This window comes from Triturus cristatus, chromosome 3_1 (assembly GCF_964204655.1).
Source record: "Triturus cristatus chromosome 3_1, aTriCri1.1, whole genome shotgun sequence".
Taxonomy (NCBI): domain Eukaryota; kingdom Metazoa; phylum Chordata; class Amphibia; order Caudata; family Salamandridae; genus Triturus; species Triturus cristatus.
In genome coordinates this window covers 746,579,050-746,606,917 of record NC_140583.1, presented here as the reverse complement: position 1 = coordinate 746,606,917, position 27,868 = coordinate 746,579,050, and the positions used below count along the sequence as shown (strand labels likewise).

Here is a 27,868-nt window from a genome sequence, read left to right as displayed (position 1 = left end):
GAAAAATAGCGGTGGGCGCCCCAGGAAGATGCAAAACTGGTATTCCCCGATGGGTGTAAGTGTGTCTCTTGAAGAAAGGCAATGTCGACCCTGTGCCGATTTAAGTAATGTAGTATTTGTTTGCATTTACGCTGATTATTGAGGCCACGGACATTCCAAGACATTAAGGAGAGATTGGCGGGAGTTACATTCAGTCCTATCTGGGCCATCGATGCCAAACTGTTCGTAACAGGAGCAGGAGCGATGCAGCGCCTCCGTGTACCAAAGATAACAGCTCACACACAGCCAAGTCATGAAAAGCAAACTTAAACATCCCCACCCCCCTCCCCCCACCCAGCCAAACCACGCAAACGTGAGGCAATCCCCAACCTGGAAGAAAAAAACATAGCTCTAAATAGTAATACCAAATGTATACCAAAAAAAGAAGACAGAGCATCATAACCCAGAAGTGCTCCCAACGGTTTCAACCAAAGGGGGGTGACGACGATCCGCAATCAACCCAGCGCTGTATAGCAAATATATATCAATCCTTCAAAAAGTCCTCCAATAACAAGAGTCAATGTAAGCTAAGTTAGAGCCTGGGCGCCGCCTCAGCCGACACCTGAGGTCGCAAACAGGTCCTGGCTGTGCGCAGAGCCACTGCGAGGGGGGGAATGTCCATCCCCGTCACCCCCCGGCGGACCACGACGCGGCTTGTAGTTGCGACAGAATTCCTGCACCGCCGTGGGGGTATCAAAGAGCCGAGTACGGCCCTCGATGTCGACCTGTAGACGAGCCGGGTAGAGCATACCATATTTGAGGCCCAGATTTCGCAGCGCAGCCTTTGCACCCGCATATTTCCGCCTGGCCTCCTGGACCGTGGCCGTGAAATCGGGGTAGAAGGAAAGTCTCGAGCCCTGCCAAGTGATCTCACCCTTTTCTCTGGCTAGGCGTAGGGCAGTGTCACGGTCCCGAAAGTTCATGATACGGGCAATCAGCGGGCGCGGCGGGAGCCCCGGGTTAGGCCGTGGCCCTAAGGAGCGGTGGGCCCTCTCAACCACAAATCCCGGAGTGAAGGCTTCTCTCTCAAAAATGTCAGTAAGCAACTGCTCTACAAAAACGTCAAGCCGGCCCGTGGCCGTGGATTCCGGAACCCCGGTTATCCGCACATTGTTGCGCCGACTGCGCGATTCTAAATCTTCGTTCTTGATGGCCACTTCTTTCAAGATACGCTCAAGCTTGTCTACCCGCTTGGACTCCTGTACTGCTTTGTCCTCGAGAGTAGAGATCCGGGCCTCCGCTTCTCCCAGATGCTGGTCATGAGCCTGGATCTTAGCCCCCATGTTCTCCAACGTCTTGTGCAGGGCATCGAAGCGGCCATCTAAGGCCCTGAAGCCAGCACGCATTTCCTGAAGTCAGTCCGGGGACGGGGCATCGGTCAGCAGGCCGCCGGACGTCCCCTCGGCCGGGCCCGGCATGGCAGGGCGATCCCCCGCAGGCTGTTCAGGGAGTTTCTCAAATGGCAATGTTTTCTGTTTGGGGTCTTTGCGACCCATGCCCCCAACTGTCCGAGGGCCACCAGCCCGCTGCCTGTAGAGTAAGGTCGGCTCAGCTATGCCGCAGCAGTAGTCCGGCAGGATAGTTCAGCCTGTTGTCAAGCCGCCCAGGTCTCCCAGGTGCCGCAGTGCCCACCGGATGCCGACGCAGACCCGACTACACCGCGCCGTCGGTCCGGGACATCACCAGGTGCAGAAGGCAGGGTCCAGAGTGGAATGGGGGGGACCACAACGAAGCAGACCTCAGCCCAGCCCCAGCGGAGCCAGGTAGGGCGAGGGAGGACAGCACGACCAGTCCGAGGTACACAGGTCGCGTCCAGAGCAGGCCCGAGGAGAGAGGCGGAGACAGCCCGAGCGCTAGACCAGCGCAGCGTCCAACCCGCCCCCCCACACCGCCAGCGGGCCACCCCGCAGCCTCCCCCCGGTCCCCCGACCGAGCGACCAGGGGCCCCAGGGAGGAGGACACGAGTAAGGACAAGCCCGGCGTGCCCGGCAAGATCCAGGCACCCGGCGCCCCCCAGCCCGCAGCGGCGCAGGGAGGACCGCAGGCACCCGTCAGCCCGCACCCCGGCGCTCAACGCCCCCCCCCCGCCCCGTCCCCGGGTACCTGGTTCACGGGAGGCCTCTGGTCTCACACTCCCGTTGGTGCAGCCCGCAGTCGCCCGCCATCTTGGGACCTAGGGCGATGCGTCCTCAGACGGTCTCGAGCGCCCCAATCATCGCCGCGGCTCGCTCCGGGGTCTCAGGATCTTCAGCGGCGCCGCCAAGAGTACCGCGCCCGCGGCAGGAGGGGAGGAAAGGAGCTTTAGCGCCGGGCTGGCGGCGGAGCTTCAGCGCCGCGCGGCCATCTTAGCTCGCGGCTCGGCCACGCCCCCTCTCTCAGATAAAGTTAAGCTGGGACTCCATAGACAGGTGGTTCATCTTGCTCCAAAAGGCCTGCACGGACCTTTGCTTTACTCTCTAACACGTGAGCTTGCGCAGTGAGTGAAAGGTAACTTGACTGTGCAATGTCAGATCTTTTCTAGGCAAAATATTAACAAGCATTGGCATAGCCAATAGGTCTCGCCTTTGGGATCTTATAAGTATTTAATTATGCAGCACAATATCCTTGGTGCAACATCAACTGTTGCATGGCTAAACACTTATAATGTCCCAAAGGCGAGACCTATTGGCTATGCCAATGCTTGTTCCATATTGGGACTATCTATATAAGGGGTTCTTAAAAATTGGTGAAACTAATGAAAATCGACCATGAATAAAATTAAGAACTTTGGGGCATATTTACAAGCAGGTGATAAAAAATTATCGCCGCTTTTGAGGCCGTTTTTGGTCGAAAAGCGGCGATAATTTTATCGCCTAATTAGCAAGGTCACGCTAACGTGTGAAACCTTGCTTTAGCGTCAGGATTCCTAACGCCCAGCTTTGCATCTCTAATGAGATGCAAAGTGGGCGTTCCTGACCTAACATGACAGGAGAAATGTCGCTAAGCGACATTTCTCCTATCATCAAGCTCCACGCTATGAAGCATAGCGTCAGGAAAAGTAGCGATAACGCCTGTTATCGCTACTTTCCTTACGACTGCTTCAGGACTGACTTAGCCATGATATCCTATGGAAGGTGGATATCATGGCTAAGTTTGTGAGGCCCTATCAACAAGCTAACGCCACATTGCGTGAGATTATCGCTGGGTTTCCAGTGATAATCTCACGATAGGCAGTTAGCGTGAGGATTTTTATCGCTGAGGAGATAAGCGTTGCTAATAGCACGCTATCTCAGTGATAAAAATCCACGTTATCCTCACGCTAAGAAGGCTGAGTCATAATTATCTCCGGGTGTTGCTGATATGCCCCTTTCTTTTTGGTAAATTGTTAATTGCATAATAACTAAGGGGCTCTTAGCGTGAGGATAAATATCGCCGGGTAACGTGGATTTTTATCGCTGAGATAGCGTGCTAATTTGGCAATAAAATTATCGCCGCTTTTCGGCCGGAAACGGCCGCAAAAGGGCCGATAATTTTGGATGTATGTCGTTACAACGCACACTTTTACAACGCATGCACTTACAACGCATTTTTTACAACGCACAATCCATTACAACGCATGACTTTACAACGCATGACATTACAACGCATTTTTAAAAACTACCTTTACAACGCATTCCATTACAACGCATACTACCATTACAACGCATACCATTACAACGCATAATATTAAAATGCATTTAAGGTAAGTATTAGATAGTATAGGGGTAAACATTACTTTTCTAACTCCAGGGGGTGCAACAGTAGGGTAAGTGTTGGATAGTATAGGGGTAAAAATTACTATTCTAACTCCAGGGGGTACAACAGTAGTGTAAGTGTTGGATAGTATAGGGGTAATAATTACTATTCTAACTCCAGGGGGTGCAACAGTAGGGTAAGTGTTGGATAGTATAGGGGTTAAAATTACTATTCTAACTCCAGGGGGTGCAACAGTAGGGTAAGTGTTGGATAGTATAGGGGTAAAAATTACTATTCTAACTCCAGGGGGTGCAACAGTAGGGTAAGTGTTGGATAGTATAGGGGTAAAAATTACTATTCTAACTCCAGGGGGTGCAACAGTAGGGAAAGTGTTGGATAGTATAGGGGTAAACATTACTATTCTAACTCCAGGGGGTGCAACAGTAGGGAAAGTGTTGGATAGTATAGGGGTACAAATTACTATTCTAACTCCAGGGGGTGCAACAGTAGGGAAAGTGTTGAATAGTATAGGGGTAAAAATTACTATTCTAACTCCAGGGGGTGCAACAGTAGGGAAAGTGTTGGATAGTATAGGGGTAAAAATTACTATTCTAACTCCAGGGGGTGCAACAGTAGGGAAAGTGTTGGATGGTATAGGGGTAAAAATTACTATTCTAACTCCAGGGGGTGCAACAGTAGGGAAAGTGTTGGATAGTATAGGGGTAAAAATTACTATTCTAACTCCAGGGGGTGCAACAGTAGGGAAAGTGTTGGATAGTATAGGGGTTAAAATTACTATTCTAACTCCAGGGGGTGCAACAGTAGGGTAAATGTTGGATAGTATAGGAGTAAAAATTACTATTCTAACTCCAGAGGGTGCAACAGTAGGGTAAGTGTTGGATAGTATAGGGGTAAAAATTACTATTCTAACTCCAGGGGGTGCAACAGTAGGGTAAGTGTTGGAGAGTGTAGTGTAATATTATGCGTTGTAATGTTATGCGTTGTAATGGTAGTATGCGTTGTAATGGAATGCGTTGTAAAGGTAGTTTTTAAAAATGCGTTGTAATGTCATGCGTTGTAAAGTCATGCGTTGTAATGGATTGTGCGTTGTAAAAAATGTGTTTTAAGTGTAGTGCGTTGTAAAAGTTGCGTTGTAAAGGTTGTTCCCCGATAATTTTTTACCGCCTGCTTGTAAATATGCCCCTAAGTTTGTAATAGGACAGTTTTTCACTGCAAGCCACATGTCAAACGCGCCAAAGCAGAGCAGTTGAAGGACGTTTTGCTTTGCACACGTTACCCACAGCCCGTTTGTGTTTATGCCACAATAGTATTCTAAAGATACATTGCACATGTTTTATTATTCACTGCATCTTCCTGGGAGTCAGTCTGAACATTTTATACAAGATTGAACAATATCAAGCCCTGTTTTTCTCTGTGGTCACAAACACATTCTAACATGTAGACATAACAAAGAGACCCAGCTGCTGTTTTCGAGCATTGCATTTCTTATCATATAAGCCGGGACTTGCCATTTGGAAAACAGAGAGGAGGATTATTTCTGAAAAAAGGTCTGGAGATGAGTGCAACAGCACTTCGCAAACTGACATGTTAATCTCTTATATATCACTGTGCTCACACAGTGAGGGTAGGATTAGGCAGATTTATTATTCACCATAACAGGGCATTATATTATATATAATTTATTAGTAATGCTACTCACACTTCTAACTTACATATGTTTTCTTATTGCAGTACAGTTGCTTCATGAAAGAGCGCAATAGTTTCAATTAATATTGTAAACATTTCTTGTGTCTCTTTTCTGTTTATTGTGGATATGCATGAGTGAGAGAATGGAAGATGATGATCTGTTACCACGGCTCCCTGGGATGGGATTAGAGTGTTGGGTTCTGGGGTGCCAATTTACCTGTTACTCTCGAAGGTTGGGAGGGCATGAGCTAGTCAGATTTGGCATATAGGTACTGATGTGGTGTGGTGACTCAGTCCCTACATACTTATGTTCTGTGATCCCAGGCATAGTTAGTTCTGTTTCTAAAGAGAATCCCTGCAACAGTTCACGCCCTTAGATTAATGACAAAATGTAACAAATGTATTCCACAATACTAATACCACAAAGTTTAATCCCAGGAATGAGGTTCATATGGTAGTGGTACTGCCAGAGGACTCAATTACATTTAGTCTTATGCAGGTTCAGGAAAGCGTGAGAGTTTGGATAATCCTCTGGAAACTGGATTTACATAAACACTGGACCCACAACAGTTTCCTTGCACATTGTCCCTTCCTGTGTTATATTATCACTTTTGGGGCAATAGTGGAAGAACTAGTTTTTAGGTCCCTTGCTATGCTATGCTCTGCTATGCTGTTCGTAGCTACCTGAGGGCTTTCCAGTGCTGTGGTGAGCCATAGTGTGCACTTGTGAGTTTTTAAAACAGTGAATATTTAGGGCTAGTGCTGGTATAACCATGTTTTAAGCATTTTTCTGAAACGCGCCTCTTTCTTTTTGTTCCTAAGCTCCGATTATACATAGGGTTCTGATCATGCCAAAGTAAGATGCTGTTAATTTTTTTAATTGGGCCTCCATAGATAAAGAGCTGTCCAACCACATACCAAGGCACTTTATGGGGAAAGAAGGGATCGGCGGAGTTTCTAAGAACTTTGGCCATCCAATAGCTGTTTGCAGTGTAGGCTTATTTCCTAAAATCAACAATTCTGTTTTATCTCCATTCAACTTGAGTGAACATTTAGCCATCCACTAAACAACTTTCTCTAGACATGAACATAGATGTTGTTGCAAACTCGTTTCTGGGGAGAGGGAGACGACTAATTGGGTGTTGTTAGCATAGGAGAAAATAAACACCCCAAATTACTTGACTATATCTGCCTGTGGATGTAGATAAATGTTGAAGAGTGCAGGTCTTAATGGAGAGCCAACACATAAAGGGGAAAACGTCTGAGTAATAGGAGGGTTCAGAAACTTAAAAGGACCTTTCTTTCAAAAACGAGGAAAGCAAACCCAAAGCATCATTAGTTAAACCAATTTCACTCATCCTGAGCATCAGAGTCTCATGGTTGACAGTATTGAATGCTGCAATCAGGTCAAGAAGAATAATGGCCGCAGAGCCTAATTTACCAGCAAGATTTTCAGCTCCTCTGTTGCTGCTAGTAATGCGGTTTCCATACTGTGTTGTGGATGGAAATTGATCTGAAAAGAGTTGCGGAGAGAGTTCTCCTCCAGATATAAGAAGAGATTTTGATTGATGTACTTCTCCTTGCTTCAAGCCGCAAGGAAACAAACCTGTAGTTCTTGGGACATGAAGGGATTAGAATGGATTTCCTTAGCAAAGGCTTGATCACTCAATGTTTCCTAGTTCAGGGAACTACTTCAGTGGAGAGGGAAAGGTTAAGGAGATCTACCAATGTGAGGAAAATCTCAAGAGCTCCTTGTAACATAATGTGCGGTGGTGCCCGATCCAGGGGGAACGCGATTTACCTTTACCAAATAATGCTGACAGTGACTCCATTGTGACAGGGGGGAAGTTTGAGAAACAGGTCTTCTCCTCATGCAAACCATGAGTCTCTGATGAGATAGACAAGGATTTTTTGCTGTCTTGCAAAAAGGAGCAGCTATTTAGCGACATGGTGCATTGTTGCTGAGGTTCTCTGCTTTGTTCAGCTTGCACCTGTTCACCATCCTTTATTGTTTTTACCTTTCCAAGTTTCCTGTTGTTTAGGGTTCACAACTAGTTGCCTCCGTTTGCCCACTTGCCTTGGTGCTAGTCTACCTATTTGTTCCTGCTAGTGATTTTCCTTCAGCAGGCATCCAATGTATCTTCTGCTGTCCCGGGTTTCCCACATGGTATCATCATCTGTTTGGACCGTGTTACAGGGCACTCCGCCAGTACGACTGATAAGGCTAATACTCTACTTATAGCTGCTAATACTTTCTTAATTCACCCTGCAATTATCCCAACTCCTAACTATTGCCTTCTTTTTACTCTGCTGTTGGTCCCTAATTTCTCATTCCCTACAAGGTCACTCACTAGAATGCCTAAATGACATCATCTAGTAAGACATATCCACTTAGATGATGCACCCATTCCCTTTTCCCCTATTCCTGTTCCATGTTTTCCCTGGGCAAATTGCTCATCTGATATTCTGTGCTGGGAATTAAAAACATCAAGGGTTCTCGGCGGGTCTTAAACTTCGGATACTGCCAAGTATACTGTTCAAGCCTGATGAGTTACAGTATTCCATAGAAGTCTGAGTTAAGATCCTTACTTTATTATCCAATCTTGGAATTAAATCAATAAATCTCCACACATGGCTTTGCAGCTGTCTTCTAGGCATACTTAAATAATTTTCTCAAATTTTGGCAGAACTCATTATAAATTATTTGGTGGCAGTAAACAAGATATAGTTGTTAATTAACATGTTCAAAAGATCTTTCATGACTAGCAGATGACATATTTATCAGAAACCAATGTAAGAAAGCTGAGATTTGTCAGACTGAGTGATTGGTTAGAAAAAATTGAAACTTATTTAGGTCTCATGCTAAAAAGGTAGATTCAGTACAATTCAAATTAGTTAGGTGTAGCAAATTTGGTTTTTCGTTGAGGGGGTGAGGGACAAAATGTCACTAAATTAACTTGTGCGTAACCCTCTGGTAGCTTGACACAAAGCAGTCAGGCTTAACTTAGTGTCAATGAGTAAAGTATGTATGCATGAACTGTAATGGAGTACCCCATTATCCCTCAGAACCTGGGCGTTTACAAAATATACTACAAGCGGTTCTGTCGGGTGACCAATTTTATAGCATTTCATTATAAGTATGTAACACGAAACACACCATGTGAGTTTTCCTCAAGATTAGTACATTATACTTTTTTTGTATATGCAAGGCTGTCAAAAAAACACGTTCATAATTGAAAAGACAAATACGTGACTTATGGTGACTAAGTGATCATAAAGTGACAGGTTGCTAAAGTGAATATAATGTATACAGTGCGAGCATTTAAACATAATGTATAAGATGTATAAATCAATTAACATCCATTCTTATGCAGATAAATCTCCAACGGTCCTCATCTGGGTCCTTTTTCTTTTTTAGGGGGTGGAAAACGTAGGGTATGGATTGTGAAGAGACGTCCCCGTTTCAACCCAGGAATGTGCGTTAATGAACCAACGTCACAACGGGTCTTCTTCAGGACAGAGGTGTGGATGCCAGAAATAGTGGTATTGAGTTCCACTTGTAGGCCTTAAAGGTAACCGGTGAATCCACGGTCCGGTTGGATTCTTTTACTCGGCATACACTGGAGTTAATAAGGTACCTGTGAGATGAAGCCAGATTCCGTGAGCCAGAACTTAATCTGTATTAGTTATAGCCTCTGTAGGGATCAGTAGGCTGCAGCCGTGTGAGTTGGTCACTGATTACGTATCACACGTGCGATTAATAGAATCCAACCAGACGATGCATACACCAGTTGTTTGTGTGTGTAACATTAAAATCCCACATATATAACCTGATTCCAGATTCAATATTTTAGATCTACTTCGTCTGTGATTTGGCATTTCTTTTTCCTGCTTTAAAATGTAAGCCTTGCCTCTCCTTTTTCCTACAGTGAAGATGTAGCTGAGCAACATTGAGAACCTCAGCAAGGGTAAGCTGCAGAGGCTCGCAGGGAGAAATGCCTTAATGTGAGAAGGAATGCCACTAAAGTGGACCTCCAGATAGCGCTCAGAGCCTTTGAGTAGGTCAGGAGGATGCAGGCCTCACCAGAGAAGCAAAAGGAGGTTAACTCTGACAATGGGATGGTGGAATTGAAGGATAAGGAAGAGAAGTAAAATGGCCTGGCCAAGGGTCCTGAGCTGCGGTCACAGGAGGAACTGGGGATTTCCCACAGGAGTGAGATCCCCTACCGGGGCCGGGGCCAGGGTCCCCCCCCCCCCCCGACAACTTGCCCCCAGGGAGATGGAACACAGGGTGCACCAGCTCACCAAACTAAAAATGGAGGAGAGAAAGCCTGGGACTGACAGGACATTGAAGGAGAAAAAAACACTTTTGGCTCATGAAGCGATCCTGAGAGAGCTGGACCTGGTGGTCAAGCAACACCCAGGACCCAGCAGCAAAGGTGGTCGTGAGAGCACAGTGTCCAGTGGAGAAAGGAATGTCAACATCCTTAAAGATCTGGTGCCTAGCTATGTGGTGGGGATGACATAGCTAAATGGTTTTCAGCCTGTGATCCAGCCCTAAGGATGCATAGATTCCCAGGGGAGGATTGAGGGGCAAGACTCTGGAACACACATGCCTACAGTGGAGAGGGATACTATGCTGAATTTAGAGGTAGAAGACCATATAAGGTATGCACTCATGAAAGCCATTCTATCAGCCCGATCATGGTAGGGAAGGCCTGGTTTCTCCAGATCAGTACCTTTCAGGACAGGTCTGTATCATGAGCCAGACACTTGGGCTGGACTTTGTCAACCCTATGGGACTGCTACTCCTTGAATGAGGAGAGTATGTGGCCCTGGGGAGGGCCATAGTTAGTCCGCAGATGCCCATTGACTGCATTCTGGGAAATGAGGTATGCCTGGTGTTAGAGGAGCTGGGAAGGGTGACAGCCCAAGCTGCCCTGAAGGCTCATATTGTGTGGGTTACAATGCCCACAGGGAGAGTACGGAGACCCAGATGGAGAAGTAGGGGAAGAAGGTGGAGGCAGTGCACAGTGGGAGGACCAGTGGACTAGGGGTTACCAGCTCTGAAAACAGATTACCCTAAGACTGACGCTGGTGACACCACTTCTGGCCTGGATGTGCACCCTGCACTGTCACAGAGGCAGAGGGCTGGAGAACTGCACCAGCCTGACCCATGCATGACACAAGCAGAGTGTGTTACTGTTAGACCTGGGGGTCTCTAGTTGGCAGAGGTATTCACCTTAGACCAAATAGGGACCCTTGCTTCTAGTCAGGGTACAGGGACACACACGGTAGATAACCCCTGCTCACCCTCTAGGTAGCGTGGCTCGAGCAGACAGGCTTATCCCCAAGGCAATGTGTAAGGTATTTGCACGTAGACACCACAATGACCCCTCCTCCGCACACCACAAACTTAGACCACACAGGTGAGTTATATCAAAAATAATCTATCTTTATCTAGTTTCCGCAGTTGAAATCAAGCATCACAGGTTTACACAATAGTCGCTTTCTTAGTTGGTCGGGACCGTCAGACGATAGTCTCTAGTCTCTTGAGTGATTCGATACTCACTGAGAATGAATCAGTTTGTAGGCTCTCGATGTTTTAGGCAGCTACGTTGCTCCGGCGGTGTCACTGCGCTCGTTATACAAGCGCTCCTCGGGCTGTTCGGTGCAAGGATTCCACAACTCCCTCGACGAGGCCCCAGTGACGATGTCGACGTCACCGGAGTCAGCCACTCACAGCGCGGCTTCGTAGAGCAGGGAAATACGACTCTCGATCTGCTTCAGGCCTCCGGGTCGCGGCAAGGCACGTGCCGATGAGCACGTCGATCTTCTTGATGCGGCAACCGGTGTCGGGCCCGGCTCGGGGTGGTACTCTCTAGCAAGACAGAGAGCAGCCAGCCCACCTCACAGGCAGATGTTGAGAAGCTTGGTAGAACAGTCCACGGTCCCTGCGGCACACAGCAGCGCAGGTGGGACACAGCAGAATCTTGAGTTCTTGGCAACCTTTCTATCCCTGGGTTGCGAAACAGGAGGCCAGCTCTTCTCAGGCCCTTGGAGATTCAGTTGAAGACACAGCACACAGCAAAGTCTTGTTTGGTCAAGTGGATAGGGTCAGCACACAGCAGGACCCCTTCTTCTCCTTAGCTTCAGTTGTACGCCAGAACAGGTCAGCCTTTAGAGCACACAGCACGGCAATCTTCCTTTAGTTCTTCAGCGGTCCGTCTTTCAGCAGAGGTTCCTCTCGATGGTCGAATCTAAAAATCTGTTGTCAGGGGTCTTGTACTTATACCCCTAGAAGTCTTTGAAGTCTTTGTGCAAGTGGGTCCTGAGCCCGGTCTGATCCAGTTCTGGGTGTTGCTGGAGCACTTTGTTTTCCTGGCTCCTACATTCTTTTCAGAGCGAGGGGCAAGGTCGTCAGCCGCCCAGCAGGAGGTGGAGCCAGCAGAGTGGCAGGCAGGCACAGCCCTATTCAATCCCAGGTGCTATCTCCTCCCTCCACTCTCCTTGCGATTGTCGCCATTCAGCAGAGGGCTGACTCAGCCAACCTCCCGGGGGATCCCCAGCCCCTGTCACTCTCAAACCAGACAGTCAATCCACAAGCGCGCCCAGGCACACAGAAGGGTCAGACAAGAGAACAGCTACTCTCTAAAAAGTACTGTTCTCCAACTCAGGATTTAAAAACAATCTCTCCTAAAAGATGTGTTATTAAATGCTGAGCTCAGGGATATCAAACACTCATGTCTTATCTTGTTCGTATGAGAAGATAGGCGGATAGCCATTGGCACCCGCCTCCCTCATGTTAGCCTATGGAACAAGATAGCCTTGCAGTAGTGAACACACAAAATGGCCGGTGTTCACTACCAGAACATGTTACCTGCACTAGTACATGCTCTACCTTCTACATACACTGCACCCTGCCCAGGGGGGTACCTTGGGCCTTCCATAGGGATGACTGACGTGTATGAAAAGGGAAGGGTTAGGCCCGGCCAGTGTGGACACTGGCCAGGGGGACATGGCAGTCCGGGGACTGCAGGCAGGCCTGCGGCGGCAGGCCTGAGACACTGTTTTAGGGCTACACAGGTGGGTGGCGCAATCAGCGCTGCAGACCCACTAGTAGCATCCGTCATCACCAGCCCTGGCACACACAGTGCACTTTACTAGGGACTTCATGGTGATACAGATATGCCAATCAGGTATATCCAATCGATACGATATTTTACACAGGGAGCACTTACACTCTGGCACTGATTAGCAGTGGCAGAGTGTCCAAAGCATCTAAACCAGCAAAATGAAATCCAGCACAGCATCAAAAATCCATGTAGCAGAGGCAAAAGATAGGGGAAAAACCCACGCCAAGGATGTCAGGTCTAACAGTTACCCTTGAGGGGGTGGTGGTTCCCCTGTGGAAGTCCTGGCTGCAAGGCACCTGTGTAGCCTCAAGGTACAGACTCTAGACTGAGAGGCCAGTCCCAGGTTACTATCACTGGACTGGTTGGAAGGAGTGTGCAAGTAGAGTGCCTAACACCAGGGGCTGTTGCCCCCCACTCTGAAACAAATCAGAAGTCAGGGAAACCTCAGAAGCAAGTAGAAATCTCCTTGGTAGCCCCACATCTGGAAGTGAGGTCTGACCAAGGCCACAGCTTGGAGCCCCTACCTGGCAGTGGATTGCCTGGGCATTGGCTCTTGACAATGACAGCTGTGAGTGGCCTCTGTTGGTTTTTGTCTTTTTGAGTTGTCCCAGGGTTGGGGACAAAAGTCTGACCAAAGAGGTGAAATGGGCCACATCACCTTGTCAGGTCAGGAGTTTCCCCATGGGCTGGTGTAGTGACCCCAGAGGAGAATGTCAGCGAATGCAGTTAGGGTTGTATGGGCATAGAATTGATAAGTTCCACTGCAAAAGAGGGCCATTGCCCATGTTCTCTTGCCTAAGCAGGAAAGTCCATCAATGTATTGGTTAGTCTCCCATAACTGTTGGCTGGAGGGAGGTCATGTTGGACCTGGCCCTTTTTGCAAGGCCTCAGACAGATTTTTGCTTTCTGTCACTGAAGCTGTTTATCTTGGCATTAGGACTTTTCCCTGTTAATCAGTGGTAAAGTGCTTATGCATCTCCCTAAAACATGGTACAATTGGCTTACACCTGATTGGTACATTTAATTTGCTTATACGTCCCTAGGAAATTGTACTAAATGTACCCTGAACCTGTAAATTAAATGCTACTACTGGGCCGGTGAGGTATACCTAATCCCTAAATGGGAACAAGGGTGGGTCCCTAAAAAAAGGGAGGGTGCACCATTACAAATCACACCCAAGGAAAACAATCCCATGTGTTTGCTTATTAAATAAGATTTAACAGGAGTGGGTGGCTTGGCCGAGCAAGATAGTGATTGCATTTTTTGTGCACTCCCGGCCTTCCCGACCATCTGCAGCGATCCGGCCTGCTGTGTGAGATGCTCCCACTGGAGATCCCTGCATAAACCTGCAGTAACCGTGGGATGCCTGTCAGCCCTTTCCTGGAATGCCTGGTGCCATGTCTGGAGTCCTGATGCCCTCTTCCAGGTCCTCGTGGGCTAGGGCCTGGTGACTGATTGCAAAGTGCTTTGAAGCCAGCTAGCGATTAATGTGGTATCTAGTCCAGAATGAGGCCCCGTCACTGTCCCTCCCTCCCTGCACCGGAAGCTGAAATCTGGGGATGAGCAGCACCCCCTGAGCTGTTGCTGAGTTGCCGGCTGTGTATCAGTGGCTGGGCATTTCGGGTGAGTGCTGGCTGCGCCACCACGATTATGAAGTCTGAGGGAGAAGCAAGGCCAGCAGACTAAGGCCTGGGGGATCGTGGTTTGTTTGGACCACCCAGGTATTTGACTCTCCCGGGGCCTGGGCCTGAAATGGGTCGAGCTGTTGGAATCCCCCTTGAAGGATGATGCATGGTTGCCTTCTTCCCTGTAACAGATGGCCTTTCCTGCCAGCTTGCTTGGCCTTGCGGTGCCAGCACCTGTCTCCTTGGCCTTTGGGGGCACCCACATATTTTCCATGTCTAGTTTGTCCTCATCACTGGCCTGACCTGATGCTGATGTTGGGCCCCTCCACCTCTCCAGGGAACTGCCTGGGGGACGCTTGCCCTGCACCTGCTCCTTGGATTTGGAACCTGTAGTGGGAGGCACACTGGCTGTAATAAAGCTGATGGGTCCATCCACAGGTAACGTCTGGTGGAAATTGGCCACTGCACCATCAGTGGTGGAGTGGAGGAAGCGGAGGGAACAGTGTGTGGCACAAGAGGAACCTGTGTATGTGGCATGGGATTATCCCTCCAAATTTGATCAAATATGGGGGCTGTGGTGGGGTGATTATGGACTGATGGTGACTGTATATTGGTCCTGAATACGAAACCTTGATTTATTGTCATATCGAGTATGGATGCTCAGCAAAGGAGGTCTCTGTCTTTCTATAGCATATTGTGTTTGACATCAATAAAATTTGTTATACATCTGTAGAAACATAATTTCCTGATATCTCCGAGACAAACGCTTGATCACTCAGGCATCAGAAACCCTTAAAACACTATGGATGCACCACATTAAGTGCTCATGGAATCTATCAAATACTTAACTTCATGCTTGCCCTAAAAAAATACCATTTTGTGCTAAACCACATTTAGGCAGGATTATCAAAATTGGTTAGCCACCTATGTTGGGGGAAGAAGTAATTCTCAAAATTATCTGTGACAACTAAGAATAAGAGGAACTTATAAATGGTTTCGGTAAAGTTTTGGTTGAAACAGACATTTTTCACGCACGAATCCTGTTGTTTTTTAACACAAGTAAATCAAACAGGATGATTGAATGGATGGCGTTACTTGTAAAGCATACAGCTACTCAGAGAGTGCCCCAGCGTTGTAACCTGTGAGTAGAAGAGGGCGGGGAAGAAATTACTGACTGAAGAGATGCGTTTTTAGTAAATTGCGAAAAGCAGTCTCATTTGCGAGACTCCAGAGTTGAACAGGACAGAGATTCCAAATGTTAGCCATACAGACCAAAAAAGACACGCCATCAGATCTTGGTTTTTTTAAGAGGGGGACCATTGGCAGATGAGCTTTGCTAAACCAGACTGCAGGTCGCTATTTGACTGGTAATCCTGATTTCTCTTGTTCAAATAGTGAGGACTGGAAGCAAATTAAGTTGATAGACGTGAGGTGATGTCAGAGTGCTCTTAGGAATATTGAACAGGTGCTGTATTCTGGACTACCTGTAGTCGCCGGATTTGAAAAGTAGGTAAACCCAGATACAGAGAATTTGAGTAGTATAGTCTGGATAACATAGAAGCTTGGACTATCATTTTTCATGCATTCCATAGAAGTAGGGATAATAATTTTTGAAGTGCCCTTAAAATACCTAAACACTTTTTAACTATTGTAAAAATCTGGGTCTTGAAGGAGAGTTTATCATCAAAGATTACTCTCAGGTTTCTGACAGCTTGTGTAGGAGGGCAGGTAGATTTGGACTATCAGTAGGCCGTGATCAGTTCCAACCCGAACTAGGATTAGACCCGAAGAGGAGGATTACAGTCTTGTCCAGGTTGCATTGCAGGTGGTTATGTTTGACCCAGCCCAGAACCGCCTTCAGACATATTGGAAAAGAATCTTTTGCAGTATCTATAACACCCTCATAGGAGAAGATTCGCTCTGTATCAGTCACATAATAGATAATATTAATGCCTAATGATTCCATCAACATGGCATATAGATATTGAACAACGTAGGACTCAGTGTGGATCCCTGGGATACTCCACATTTGAGGGTGTTAGCCTCGGAAAAATGTTGTACAATATACATTTGGCCAAGACAATGTGAGTTAATGAACATATCATCAATCTTTTCAATTATGCTACTTACTTAGAAGAACTAATGCAGGTCCCGTCACAGTAAGACATCTCAACATTGGCCCAACACTTGTTGTGTTCAATACGTGTTGTATTGGTGTGTTTCATGCAGGCTATATCTTCTGTAAATAAAAATAAAAAAATATATATCATGTTTAATCAATATGAACACACACAGAAACTCAAATGGATATTCGAATGCTAATTTAGGCCAATCTGGCATATTTGTCAGAGAGACAAGCGTCTGCCGTATTTTTCAAAATGACAAAATTCCCTGAAAACATTCTTAGAGAAATACTGTAATAGTGTACATTTGTAATACCTACATAGGCTTCTACGATGAGCAATATTTTCTTATGACCTGGTTTCTAGTTAAGAGGAAACATGCCATGCATTAGTTATATTATCTTATGTTAAAGGATTTATACAGCGCATGGCTGTCCTGCCACAAGAACATCCCAGCACTAAATGCAGGAGGAAAGGATGCAAGGGGGAATGCTAGATCAACAGAAAAGCCAGGTCTTCACAGCCCTTCTAAAAGACAGAAAGTTGCCGAAGTTTCTGATAGTGTCTGATTAGTCTGACACATTAGGTTATCTTTCTCCCATGTGCTTGTAAAAGCACATATTCTTGAAATATTTAATATATCGCATTCGCGTACCCTGACCTTTATCCTGCGACTCACATTTCTGTGATAAATTTGGATAAGTGCATATTATGCCCAATGCAGCATAAGAAAGAGCTCGCCCAACAAGATGGCCCCCATTATCATTGCAGCAATTATGTTGTAGATAGTCTAGACTGACAATTAACCAGTTAGGTACTTTAACCCTATACTTTGTTGGTGAATTTGTCCTTGTGGTGCATGCAGGGTTGTTCGAGACCAAAGAGGTATGGTCTAGATACAATGACAGTATCTGACTTTGAGTACCTTTGTAAAAACATGGAAGAGGAAGGTTGTTAATTTCCTGAACAAACATAATAAAAAATAAATAATATAAAATGGTAATCTTGTGTGTTTGAACCCTTGCAAATAATCCAATCACACATTTAGCATTAGCATCTGTGGAGAATACATCTACTGGAGTAATGTATTTGTAATCCAATTTTTATTTTTAGGACATTCAGAACAGTGCCTACCATGATCATTTTCAAAATCATATCTGTGAAAGAGTAGTACTTACGTTTACATATTCGTATCTTGCAGCAATCATCAATCTGTATCTCGTCCACACCCTTTAATGACGAAAAAGATTGCAAATCAATTAAGGTAGGGATATCAGGGGCTCATGAAGTGTAGGCACTTGACACATCATCAGAGACTTTTCCACAATGAGAATTTCCCCAAAAGTTCTCATTGGAGAAAATAGTTTTCAGCACGAAGAAACCTTTTCCTACACGTCCATCAATTTTGAGTGTGTTCCCTCTTCCAACCCCTTCCCAACCTAGAAAAAGAGCTACAATGCCTGTATTAAGAATAAAACTCCTCTGATCTCTTCCAGGGTTGCAAGGAGGTGAGTTTTTAAATTCTCACAAACATTTAAGATTGTGGGTGTGCTCAAATAAATAGGGCATTCAAACCCCGACTTACCTACTCCCAGATTTACTCACTTGAACATCTCTTTACAAGTTTAAAATGTCCCTGGAGAATATCAAACCTATTTTATATTCATAAGAAATGGCATTTAAACTTGTAAGCCAAATTTACATTTACACAAGCAAATAGTTTGAGATTTGGGTCTACAGTATGGTTCTTGCTGGCAAAAACATTCAATTGATTTAGCTCTCTCTCTCTTCCCGCAGTCACTACACTTGAAGCTAAATGAAAGCTATGGGGCGCATCTCAAAGTTTTTGCTGTGATTAAGCATGATATACTCTTGATTTCAGTAGTAAGCCACAGGAGTCCTCCAAGTGTGAATCACAGCAAACATTTTGTGAATCGCCCTATGTATACAAAGATCCACAGCATTCACAACTGTTCTTTTATTTGGTCAATGGAGACCTGAACTTGATTTTTGGATACAAACTTTCTTTAATCCTTACTTCTGGAATTAACTTCTATATGAATTATTACTATTTTCATAATAATAACTTATTTTTTTATAACGATTGGTATCTGTCATTGTATTGCATTCTGGGCAAAATATGTGGGAGGAGATGTGATCTAATGGCTGAACTGCCAACATGGAAACACAAAACCTGTATTATAGTCCTAGTTTCAGCACCTACACAAAATCGAGTGAGCCTAGGCACACTTGTGACTAGTGCATGCTTAAAGGCAGCTTTACAGCTAGTGTCTGAAGTATCTGAATAATATTATCTGAGATAAAAGTAGCACATACGCCAATTAATCTGCTACCAAGGATCAAGGCACAAGAATAGGTGATACTGAATATTTCCTCTAAGGTTTATGACTTTAATTGAGCTTTGCTCACAGATTTATAAGTTAAAACTTGGAAGAGATTCCCTTACAAGCTTTAAATTCACACGGATGCTATTTAATATCTGTGGAGAAAGGGCCGGAGAAAAGAGCTAATGCGTGGACAATAATAGGCAGCATTTCTGAACTAAAGCTCGTTTCATAAACATGGCCTCTTCAGAGACAGAGTGCAGTAGCAAATGTACCTGATTTCCACTCTGTTCTGTTATATCTTCTTGCTTACAGTCCTTTAAAAATGTGTAAATGCTGAAAGCTACGCGCTTGTGCATGTTAATGTGTGTGTTTTTGTTTTCAGTACTCATTTATGCACCATGCATTGGGGAATAACATACAAACATGGGTTTTAAAGCTTTTTTGCACAGTGTCCCTTTTAGCCCCTGATTGCTATGGGTGTAATTTATAGCACCTGAGAAATAACGATCCCAAGGAGTACGCTATTGATCAGGTGCGATACATAGCACCTACTACGAGTTTCTTGGGAATAACATGAGGATTTTAGTGTTTCAGCGGTTAACATGCCGATGTTAGTGTTTAACGCACCAAAGTCTGCATGATACAGTAAATACTGTGGGGCAGATTTGCAAGCCCCTTGCGAGACATTTACGCCGTTGTTGCGTCACTTCTGTGACGCAGAGGCGGCATAAACCATGCGCCATGTTGCGCCTTATTTACAACGTGACGCATCTAGGGAGATGCGTCACACTGTAAAGCCCTGCGCTACATTAAACCTGCGTCAGGTTTAATGTATGCAGGGTGGGCGTTCCGTCGGAAAAAGCCTCGGAAAAGTGACGCAGTGAAATCTACAGGATTTCACGGAGTCACTTTTCCGACGCTGCTGCGTCAAAACCATGCGCCTGCTTGAAGCAGGCGTAAGGCATTACGCAGCATGTTAGGTATGGGCAGCCCCTGACCATTGCTGGAGTTGCGTCGTGCTTGCGACACGACTCCAGCAATGCGCCGCCCTTATGCCATCAGATGCGTCACGCATCTGTTTATCTTTGCGCCACGATGCGCTGCATTGTAAATGCGGCGCATCTGTGGTGGCGCAAGGGTAAACTTGCGTGACGCATCTTTCCTGACGCATCCCTGCTGATTTGCAGGGATGCGCCAGGAAACATAAATCTGCCCCGGCATGCTTTCCCCCCTTTTAAATAGGGGCAGGTTTGACCTGCTGAAATTCACCAAATATTAAGGTATTTAAGGCATCCGATAATTATATTATATAACTTCAAACTTGTAATTCTGTCCCTTGCGTAAACAGGGGTTTACGCAGAGGTTGGAACATACTGACCCACTCATAACCAAGCCCAAAGTGTGCTATTTTACTCTTGCAATCTCATCCACGATTGACCTGGTGGGAATTGAGCAACCCCATGGATGAAAATGTGCATGCAAAACCTGAGACTGGCAGCAAGAGCAGTGATTGTATAACAGAGAAAAAAATCCTGTGTGACTGATTTTAGAATTACCACTATTCCCCGGAATAAGGCTGCATGCTCCAGTCACAACGCTCTGTATAATCCCTTCTTGTGCAAGATGAGTTGTGTGAAAGCAAGATGTACAAATAGTTTAAAGCCCACAAGTCTGAGCAACATTGATAAACAATGCAGACAAGGCAGACGTACCGAATCACAGTCCTTGGGCTCAAGAAGAGGGCACGTTCTGTTCACTGTGATCAGCACCATGTGTCCCTCACTGTCTTCATAACATTTGTAGTGGCTGCATTTCATGTCTGGTGGACGCCATTCTTGGTCAGGCTAGAGTTGGAAAGAGTTCAAACAAGTTGAAAAGTAAAGATACTGGATCTTTCCAGTCATGCATTTGAAGTGATATGTAAATTATCTTGGGACCAAGGTCTACCTGAAGGATGTGAGTGGTTCCCTCGGTTGTCACTGTGCACGCAACCTGCACACACTCGCCGCAACAGAAGCCTACATTCTTTCGATATTCATAGCCCTGTGGTGAAAAAAGAAAACGTGCATGAAGAGTCTGACTATGGTTTCTAAGATCAACAAGTTACACACGTGAACATAAAGTGCCGTGGTTGGGGTAAGTATTGTGTTTACAAGATAAAATAAAGCTGGGGTCAACTCACTACTGGACACTGTGTCTGGCAGCTGGTGGCCTTACACTCCATGCGGTTTAACTGGGTCACCGGGTCCTGTTCATGGGTACAAGTGCACTCTTGGCAAGAGTCTGCCGGCGTGGGAATAGACCGTCCTGGCTGTAGAAAAGAAAAGAAAACATGTAGCATTAAACCTACTTGCATTCAAAGGTATTACTACTAGCAAAAAGTAGACTTGTGGTGTTTAATGGATCGGTAAATAAAACAAGGATAAAGATGGCATAATGTGTATACATTTGTGCCCCTGGCACATGTATATATTCATCCTAAATTTCCATATAACAAGTGTTCTAGCTCTGATGCTTACTAGGCTAGGTAAAAAAGGAGTTTTTAAAGCGCGAATCAGGTTTGTGATCAGTATGGAATGTCCATATGCATAGAATTTAGCAATAGATAAAGTCACTTTAAAGAGAGTTTGACCGAGTATGAGCACTGCCGTAAAACAGCAGTTATTCTGCCCCCCAAACTTGTGTCCCGACTCTATTTAGAGTTGGGGTAGGTATTGTGCTTACACCAGTGTAAACATGGCAGCAAGTTCAAACAAGCATTGATGAAGCCAATAGGTTTCGCCTATGCAAATTCTTATGACTTTGTCAATGTTGTTTTAAATATTGCACAGCAGTTGATCTGCTGTGCAATATGGCTTGACATTTTTTTCATAAAAAGTGACACAGATGCAGAAATTATTCAATGATGGGGACAATGGGGAAAATATTTTTCAAGCCATGTTGCACAGCAGCTCAACTGTTGTGCGACATGTAAAAAAACATTGACAAAACCAATAGATTTTGCATAGTTAAAACCTGTCGGCCCTGCCAATGGTTGTTGTAATTATAAGAGATTTCCCAAGCCTAGCACAAGCGAAACCTAAAAATGCAGGTAAGTGCGAGAGAACGCAGGATGTGGGTAGTAATTTTTTTTCTGTGGAAAATAATTGTTCAAACAGTCAATCAACAACTAATTGGTGAGCACAGTGGCATTGTTACACGTTCTATAAATATTTAATTTCCTGCTGGTCTTCCATGAACACTACTTAGGGGCATATTATCAAGAAACAGAGTTAAAATTATTGCCGCTTTAGCGGCAGAAAACTGCCGCTAATGCGGCGATAATGGGCTTTATAATATCCCCTTGAGAATTCCCATAGAAGCCCATGTTTTGGTGACAATATGGGCTTCTATTGGAATTCTCTGCGGCATGTTATCAAGCCCATTATCGCCACTTTAGCGGCAGTTTTCTGTCGCTAGAGCGGCGATAATTTTAACTCCATGCTTGATAATATGCCCCTTAGAAAGCCAAGAGCCCTGTGGCTCACATGCGATTCCCAGAGCTCATTTTAATGCACGTGCATAGCTGTGGTTAAAGCTTTAGCTTGGCTCCAGGAAAGTGCTTTGTCAGAAAGAGAGTCACTGTCGAGAGAGGCATTGAGCGAATGTGTAAGCTGGTTCAGGAGACCTTCCTCTCCATACTTTTCTCCTCTGCACATTGGCATGATTAATTATCGGGGATCCCATTGGTGCTGCATGATGGTCGGGCCAAGGCGTGTTGTTTTGTAGAAAGGGCATTTATGTGACTGAAACAGAGGTGGGTGAAGCAATGGAGGGGTGGAGCAGAAGGAGGTGGGTTAAAAACTAGATCGTAAATAAAACAAGTAAGGAATGAGAGGGAGGAAGGGAGACTGTCAAAAAACATGTGCACTCTTATGGAGTGCTAGAACATACATTTTAAAAAAGTACAATGAGAAGCATCCGGCCACTAGGAGGACACTGGCCGCCCGCCGGAAGCTGTACTTGGCCCTAGTTCCAGGAAACAGCTGAGGAAATAGGAAGTGAAACCTGATAATATCACCCTGATGTTGCTGACCACTGATAAGCAAGAAAATGAGAGGTACAGCGAAGCCTATAAATGGTAAGTAATGGGCGTGCTGTAGAAAACGAGAGTGACTGCGAAACTTACGAATGGTAAGTACGAAGGGGTGTAAGCCCCCTTTAACATTGTTTTTTTATTACAAGAGATTTCGCAAGCACATCGCAAGAGCAATGCAGGTGAAACCTAAAAAGGGCCACCAGGTACCATTGACAAAAACCTCACGATATTGAGGGTGGGGCAGCCATCACTTGTCTCCCTTGCCCGCCCCTATCTGGTATATGTTACATGGTGAACAACGCAGATAAACGGCAAAATGGCCCCACTTACAGGGAGAAAACTATCTACGCATCGGGCAATTTGTTTTTTGTTTAGATGAAACAATGTGCCGCTGCATGAGTTTGTTTCTTAAAATAAAAAAATGTTTGGAAAGCCGGTGCTTTAAACTTTTAAACATGGTGTTGACTGTCACAATCGAGTGCTGTGAAGGGATCCCCTGTCCAACACTGATACAAATTATTCATAGTTAAAAGAAAGTAAAGCAGTTTTTAAGGTGGACATAAAAATAGATCAGTACAGAAGAAAGGCTGGTGAGAAATAGCGGGCAACATAGTGAACAGGTTGAGGAAGGAAGACGTTAATGGCCTTTTTAATATACAATACAAGAAGTCAGTGTTGTAATACATCAAACTAAGGGCAAAACTACTAACATTTTGCTTCTGGTTTGCATTACAAAAGTGAGACAAACCAGCACAAAATCTTTATTTGAGATTTACTTTGCAGTGAATGTAACCATAAAGTAGGACAAAGGAGTGGTAGCGCTGCTTTGCATTGCTTTATGTCAAGGTGGCATTCCATGGGTGGTTCATGGGCGTTCCCTTGAACCACTCATGGTTTTTTATTCATAATCCTATCTACTAAGATTTGTAGACAGTGCTTCTCTCAAAAAAACATGCCTCTTATGGCTGATGGTAGAAAATATAAATGTTTTGATTTCTCCCAAATTTTCTAACTTTGCTTTCAAGTTGATTCAATTTTTACAGTTTATCTAGATATAGTATTTTGTACTGGCAGGGTAACCCCTATAGTAAAAAACCCATGCTAGACTCATGCACACACCTTTGCACTGTGCAAAGATGTGTGAGTGTGATGCTGTCAGTTCTTAATTTGTAAAAAACATAAGTGCCAGGTCCCCTGTCTGCAGACCAATGCAGCATGCACCACACATTGCCCCAACCAGCTCTGCCAATAATAGTACCAGCACAACTACTATCCATCACACCTATAAGTGTGATAATTCAGACTATTCCAGGCCCCAAAAACTATAAGAGTGTTTTAGGCGAAAGGTAATAGTCATTTCCAATCTATATTGAATTCATAAAAAATGATTGTATTCGTCTCTAGATTAGGCAGACATAGCCACAATGTGGCAGACTGTCACAAGCACTGGTGTTGACAATTAAGTGCTGGTGCTGAGCACTTGAAACCACAGGTCAAATTAACCCATGGACACTAGGTTGCGTCTTTGCGGGCCAGCACTAGGAAACAGAGCTGGAGTTTCATATCTTAGTAGATATGGCACTATCCTGCTCACCCTCTCACACAATGCAGAGCAGCACAGAAACTTTGGTTGCTGCGCTTCATTGTGTGGGATCTTTGAGAATATGCTCATGAATTAGTTAATGATGGGGAGGTAGATAAGGACAAAGGCCTTATTTATGAAGCCTTGTGACAGTTTTGCGCTGCACCTGTTTCGTCTTATTTACAAAGTGATGCATCTAAGCAGATGCGTTACTTTGTAAACCCCTGCACTACATTATATGTGCATCAGGTAAAATGAATTCCACACAAATAAGCCTTGTAGAAGTGAAGAAGTGAAATCTATGAGATTTCACTGCGCCACTTCTAAGAGGCAAATGCGCCAAAACCTTACGTCTGCCTCATGGCAGGCGTAAGGGTGACGCAGTGCTACATCTAAAGCCCTCTTCTGCATTGCTGTAGTTGCGTCACGCTTCCGCCACAACTCCAGACATGCATAATTTTTGCACTGACAGATACATCAGTAAGTCTGAGGTATCTGTCATTACTTGCGACGTGATGCGCCATACAGTAAATATACGCATCCATCATGTCGCAAGGAGAGTGCAATGAAAAGTGACGCATCTCTGCTTTCACGCAGCGATGCGTCACATTTCATAAATGAGGTCCAAACCACGGAAGTCGTTATGCCAGCTACATCGACTGAAACCATGCTCTTCAGAGGTTATTCTTTCGAATCTTAAGAAAAAAAACATCCCTAACAAACTGACAGTAGAAGCTTCTTGGGAGGCTAAGACCAGATGAAATCAATTGAATCTTTCGACTCAGCGATTACAGTTGCAAGGAGAATGAATGGATCCTACAATTTACTTAGAGTTCAGCAAATCCTTTTCTACCATCCTTCAAAGCACTTTCAAAAACAATGAACAAATTGAGCATCCTAAGTATAAGTGGCTGGTGTGAAACTGATTCAGGAGCAGACTGAGTGACAGAAAACAAAGCGTCTGTAAAACTGAGGACAATCTGGAAGAGAGGTGGCAAGGGGACCAACTTCATCATCACTTTTTATACATGCCTAAGAAGCCTTCGGTAGAATTGCATAGAATAATAATAATATCTCCAAATCACTGGACGATCTGTTAAAGGTCTGTTACTCCAGAAGAATGGGTAAAACTTTTCATTATTAAAAATAGAGCAATGGTCTACGAGGTGAAGCCGAAATAATTTTTAGAAGAAATGATTTTAAATTACGTTTTTTAACTTGCATCTTTTCAGAATTTTTGGAATATTACCTGATATACTGTTTCATTCACGAGGCATATGCGTTGTGGTTCTGTTTGGAGAGAAATAAACATGTTAACTTGCAGGATACTTCTGTCAAATGTATAAACAAAAAATAAATAACCAGTACAGACACAACACAGAATCGTTCATCTATATTATGCTGAATCGCTTTGTGAAAGTAACAGGCCCCATACTGCAGGGCTCCTGCTCATTCTTAACCACACCATGGCCCTGGAATGTAGCTAGATAGGAACATAGAATGACATTTCTACACTTGAAGGGGCACTTCACAAAACACTCTGCTCATGACTTCTCTTCATATCCACCATGCAAGTATCATTTATTCTCAAAATAAAGGTTATGGAAATTGAAAAGCTGTCACACATTTATGAGCTAAACACTAATGTGATTCATAGCAAGACAGGGTTGGATGTCTAGGGGGAGGATTAGGTTTTACAAAAGAATTACATGTAATTTTGTTCTACTCATCATGACTCACAGTATCCTTCTAATAGCCAAGGGAAGATGTCACACTGTTAATGCACGCATCCGTCAGGGTATTGTACTGTGATGAAATAGAATGAGAACGTGACAGATTTCGGTTCTTGCATCTACACATGAGCCGGCACCGGGTTCTGGGCTGGTCTAGTTAATCATCCTGAGGTTCCGTGCAAGAGGGAACGACATTTTTTGGGTGTTGTCGAATATGGATGAGTTTGGTGTCTACGAACCGCAAATGACGAGTTTAGTGGGTGTACGCAGTTTCGCTACGCAACCACGCATGGTTCGTCTCATTTTTGGGTTTGTCCATCCGAACCCTCGGGTTCCATTTTAGATACGGCATCCATTTTGTTTCTTGCCCTCAAGTAGCCAGCGAACGGACCCTGTCCGCTCTGTGACCCTGGGATTCCCAAGCTTACACGAAGGACACGTGTTTCTTTGAGGGTGACTTTTATGATAGGGGAGATGACACGGCGAAGGCAGATGGCCCCGCTCGAGGCTCATCTTACCATGCTAGTCTATTGTTTCAGTCGTGCATGCATTGGGCACGAGGTCTTTGATCCTGTAATCAAGTTTCCGTTATTACTCCCAACACTCTTTTCCAATATGTTGTGCATCCTTTTTTTTTCTTTTTGCATCTGTTTCTGTCCCTTCTCTTAATGTGTTTACAGTCAGAATGGAATGTGTTTAACTGTGGGAATGATATGTTTTTACAGTTGGGAACCGGCAATGCTGCTGTAATTATGTTCCGGCCTCCTGAAACATGAACGCGACTCTTTTGAAGTTTATTGTGGGAACTGAGTTGTAACCTTTGTTTGCCATGTTGTTCAATGGCAAAAATATGTATAAAAGGAGCGACCCACTTTTGCAATTCGAAGCAGTCTCCGAGAACCTACACGTTGTGTACTTCTTGCGATTTCTGTATCCCTGCAGTAAATAAACGCTGATCTTTGACGCCGCTGGAAGTGTCCCGTGTCTCTGTGTTTTGTACGCCAGAACAGGTAACCCACGAAGGTTTCAGGTGTTGTCCCCTGGCACCGCTGGGTCTTAGAATAACCCAGTCCTTCAGTTGGCGCCCAATGTGGGGCGACATCAGCGGTACCGGTCCAAAGCCCGACGATCGTGAGGAACTTCGTGTGAAATCTCCGAGGGAAGGTGCACCCCGCTTCATCGATCCAGTTGTCGAAATAAGTGGCCCGAAGTCTTTTCCCGCGAAGATTCCCGCTTCCAGACGGCTGCGACGGACTGATGCCCTGACTGTCGACCTGTTTCGGCGCCTGGCGTAGTCCTTTGTACGGCGAGACGATAGACGGGCCTTCCTGGTGACGCCATTGCTCTTTCAGTTAAGTATTTGTGGGTCGCTCCCAGAGTTACTTTGTTGTTTGCATGGTTCCATTGCATTTGTGGTTCTTAGTTGTTGGGTTTTATTTGACGATTGCAATTGCCAAAAACCGAGGGTCTTGCATTTTTTGTGCGAGGACATCATAATTCGATAGCCCTTGAAGTTTGTAAACTCGGTTAGTGTGCACGATGCCTGGCCGTAGTACTTTGTTTGGTTTCCTTAAATGTTGCAGCACGGATTCCCGGCTGGAGGATTAATGCCCGATACCTCCGGTTGGAACTCCAATTTATGAGCTCTATAGTCGCCATGGCGTAGGTCCTATCGTATATAATGAATATTGGGTTCGTTACACTAAAAATGATGGTGTTCTTAGTTGGCCATCACATGGTAGTTTCGAAACTGCCGTCTTAGATAACCTTGAAGCTAAACTGT

The 27,868-nt window shown here is 45.0% G+C and overlaps 1 protein-coding gene across 2 annotated transcripts in view; it reads right to left on the bottom strand.

Annotated features, from left to right (window-relative positions):
* LOC146860908 (uncharacterized) overlaps nucleotides 1-27,868 on the bottom strand; it is an 850,962-nt gene that overhangs the window by 5,307 nt on the left and 817,787 nt on the right. For both annotated transcript variants that reach the window (XM_085644903.1, XM_085644904.1), the window contains 6 exons: nucleotides 25,602-25,642; nucleotides 20,875-21,003; nucleotides 20,640-20,735; nucleotides 20,405-20,536; nucleotides 17,523-17,574; nucleotides 16,352-16,460 (listed from right to left, as the gene is read on the bottom strand). In XM_085644903.1, coding sequence (XP_085501029.1) covers nucleotides 16,352-16,460; nucleotides 17,523-17,574; nucleotides 20,405-20,536; nucleotides 20,640-20,735; nucleotides 20,875-21,003; nucleotides 25,602-25,642 — 559 coding nt within the window. The remainder of the gene's footprint in view (nucleotides 1-16,351; nucleotides 16,461-17,522; nucleotides 17,575-20,404; nucleotides 20,537-20,639; nucleotides 20,736-20,874; nucleotides 21,004-25,601; nucleotides 25,643-27,868) is intronic.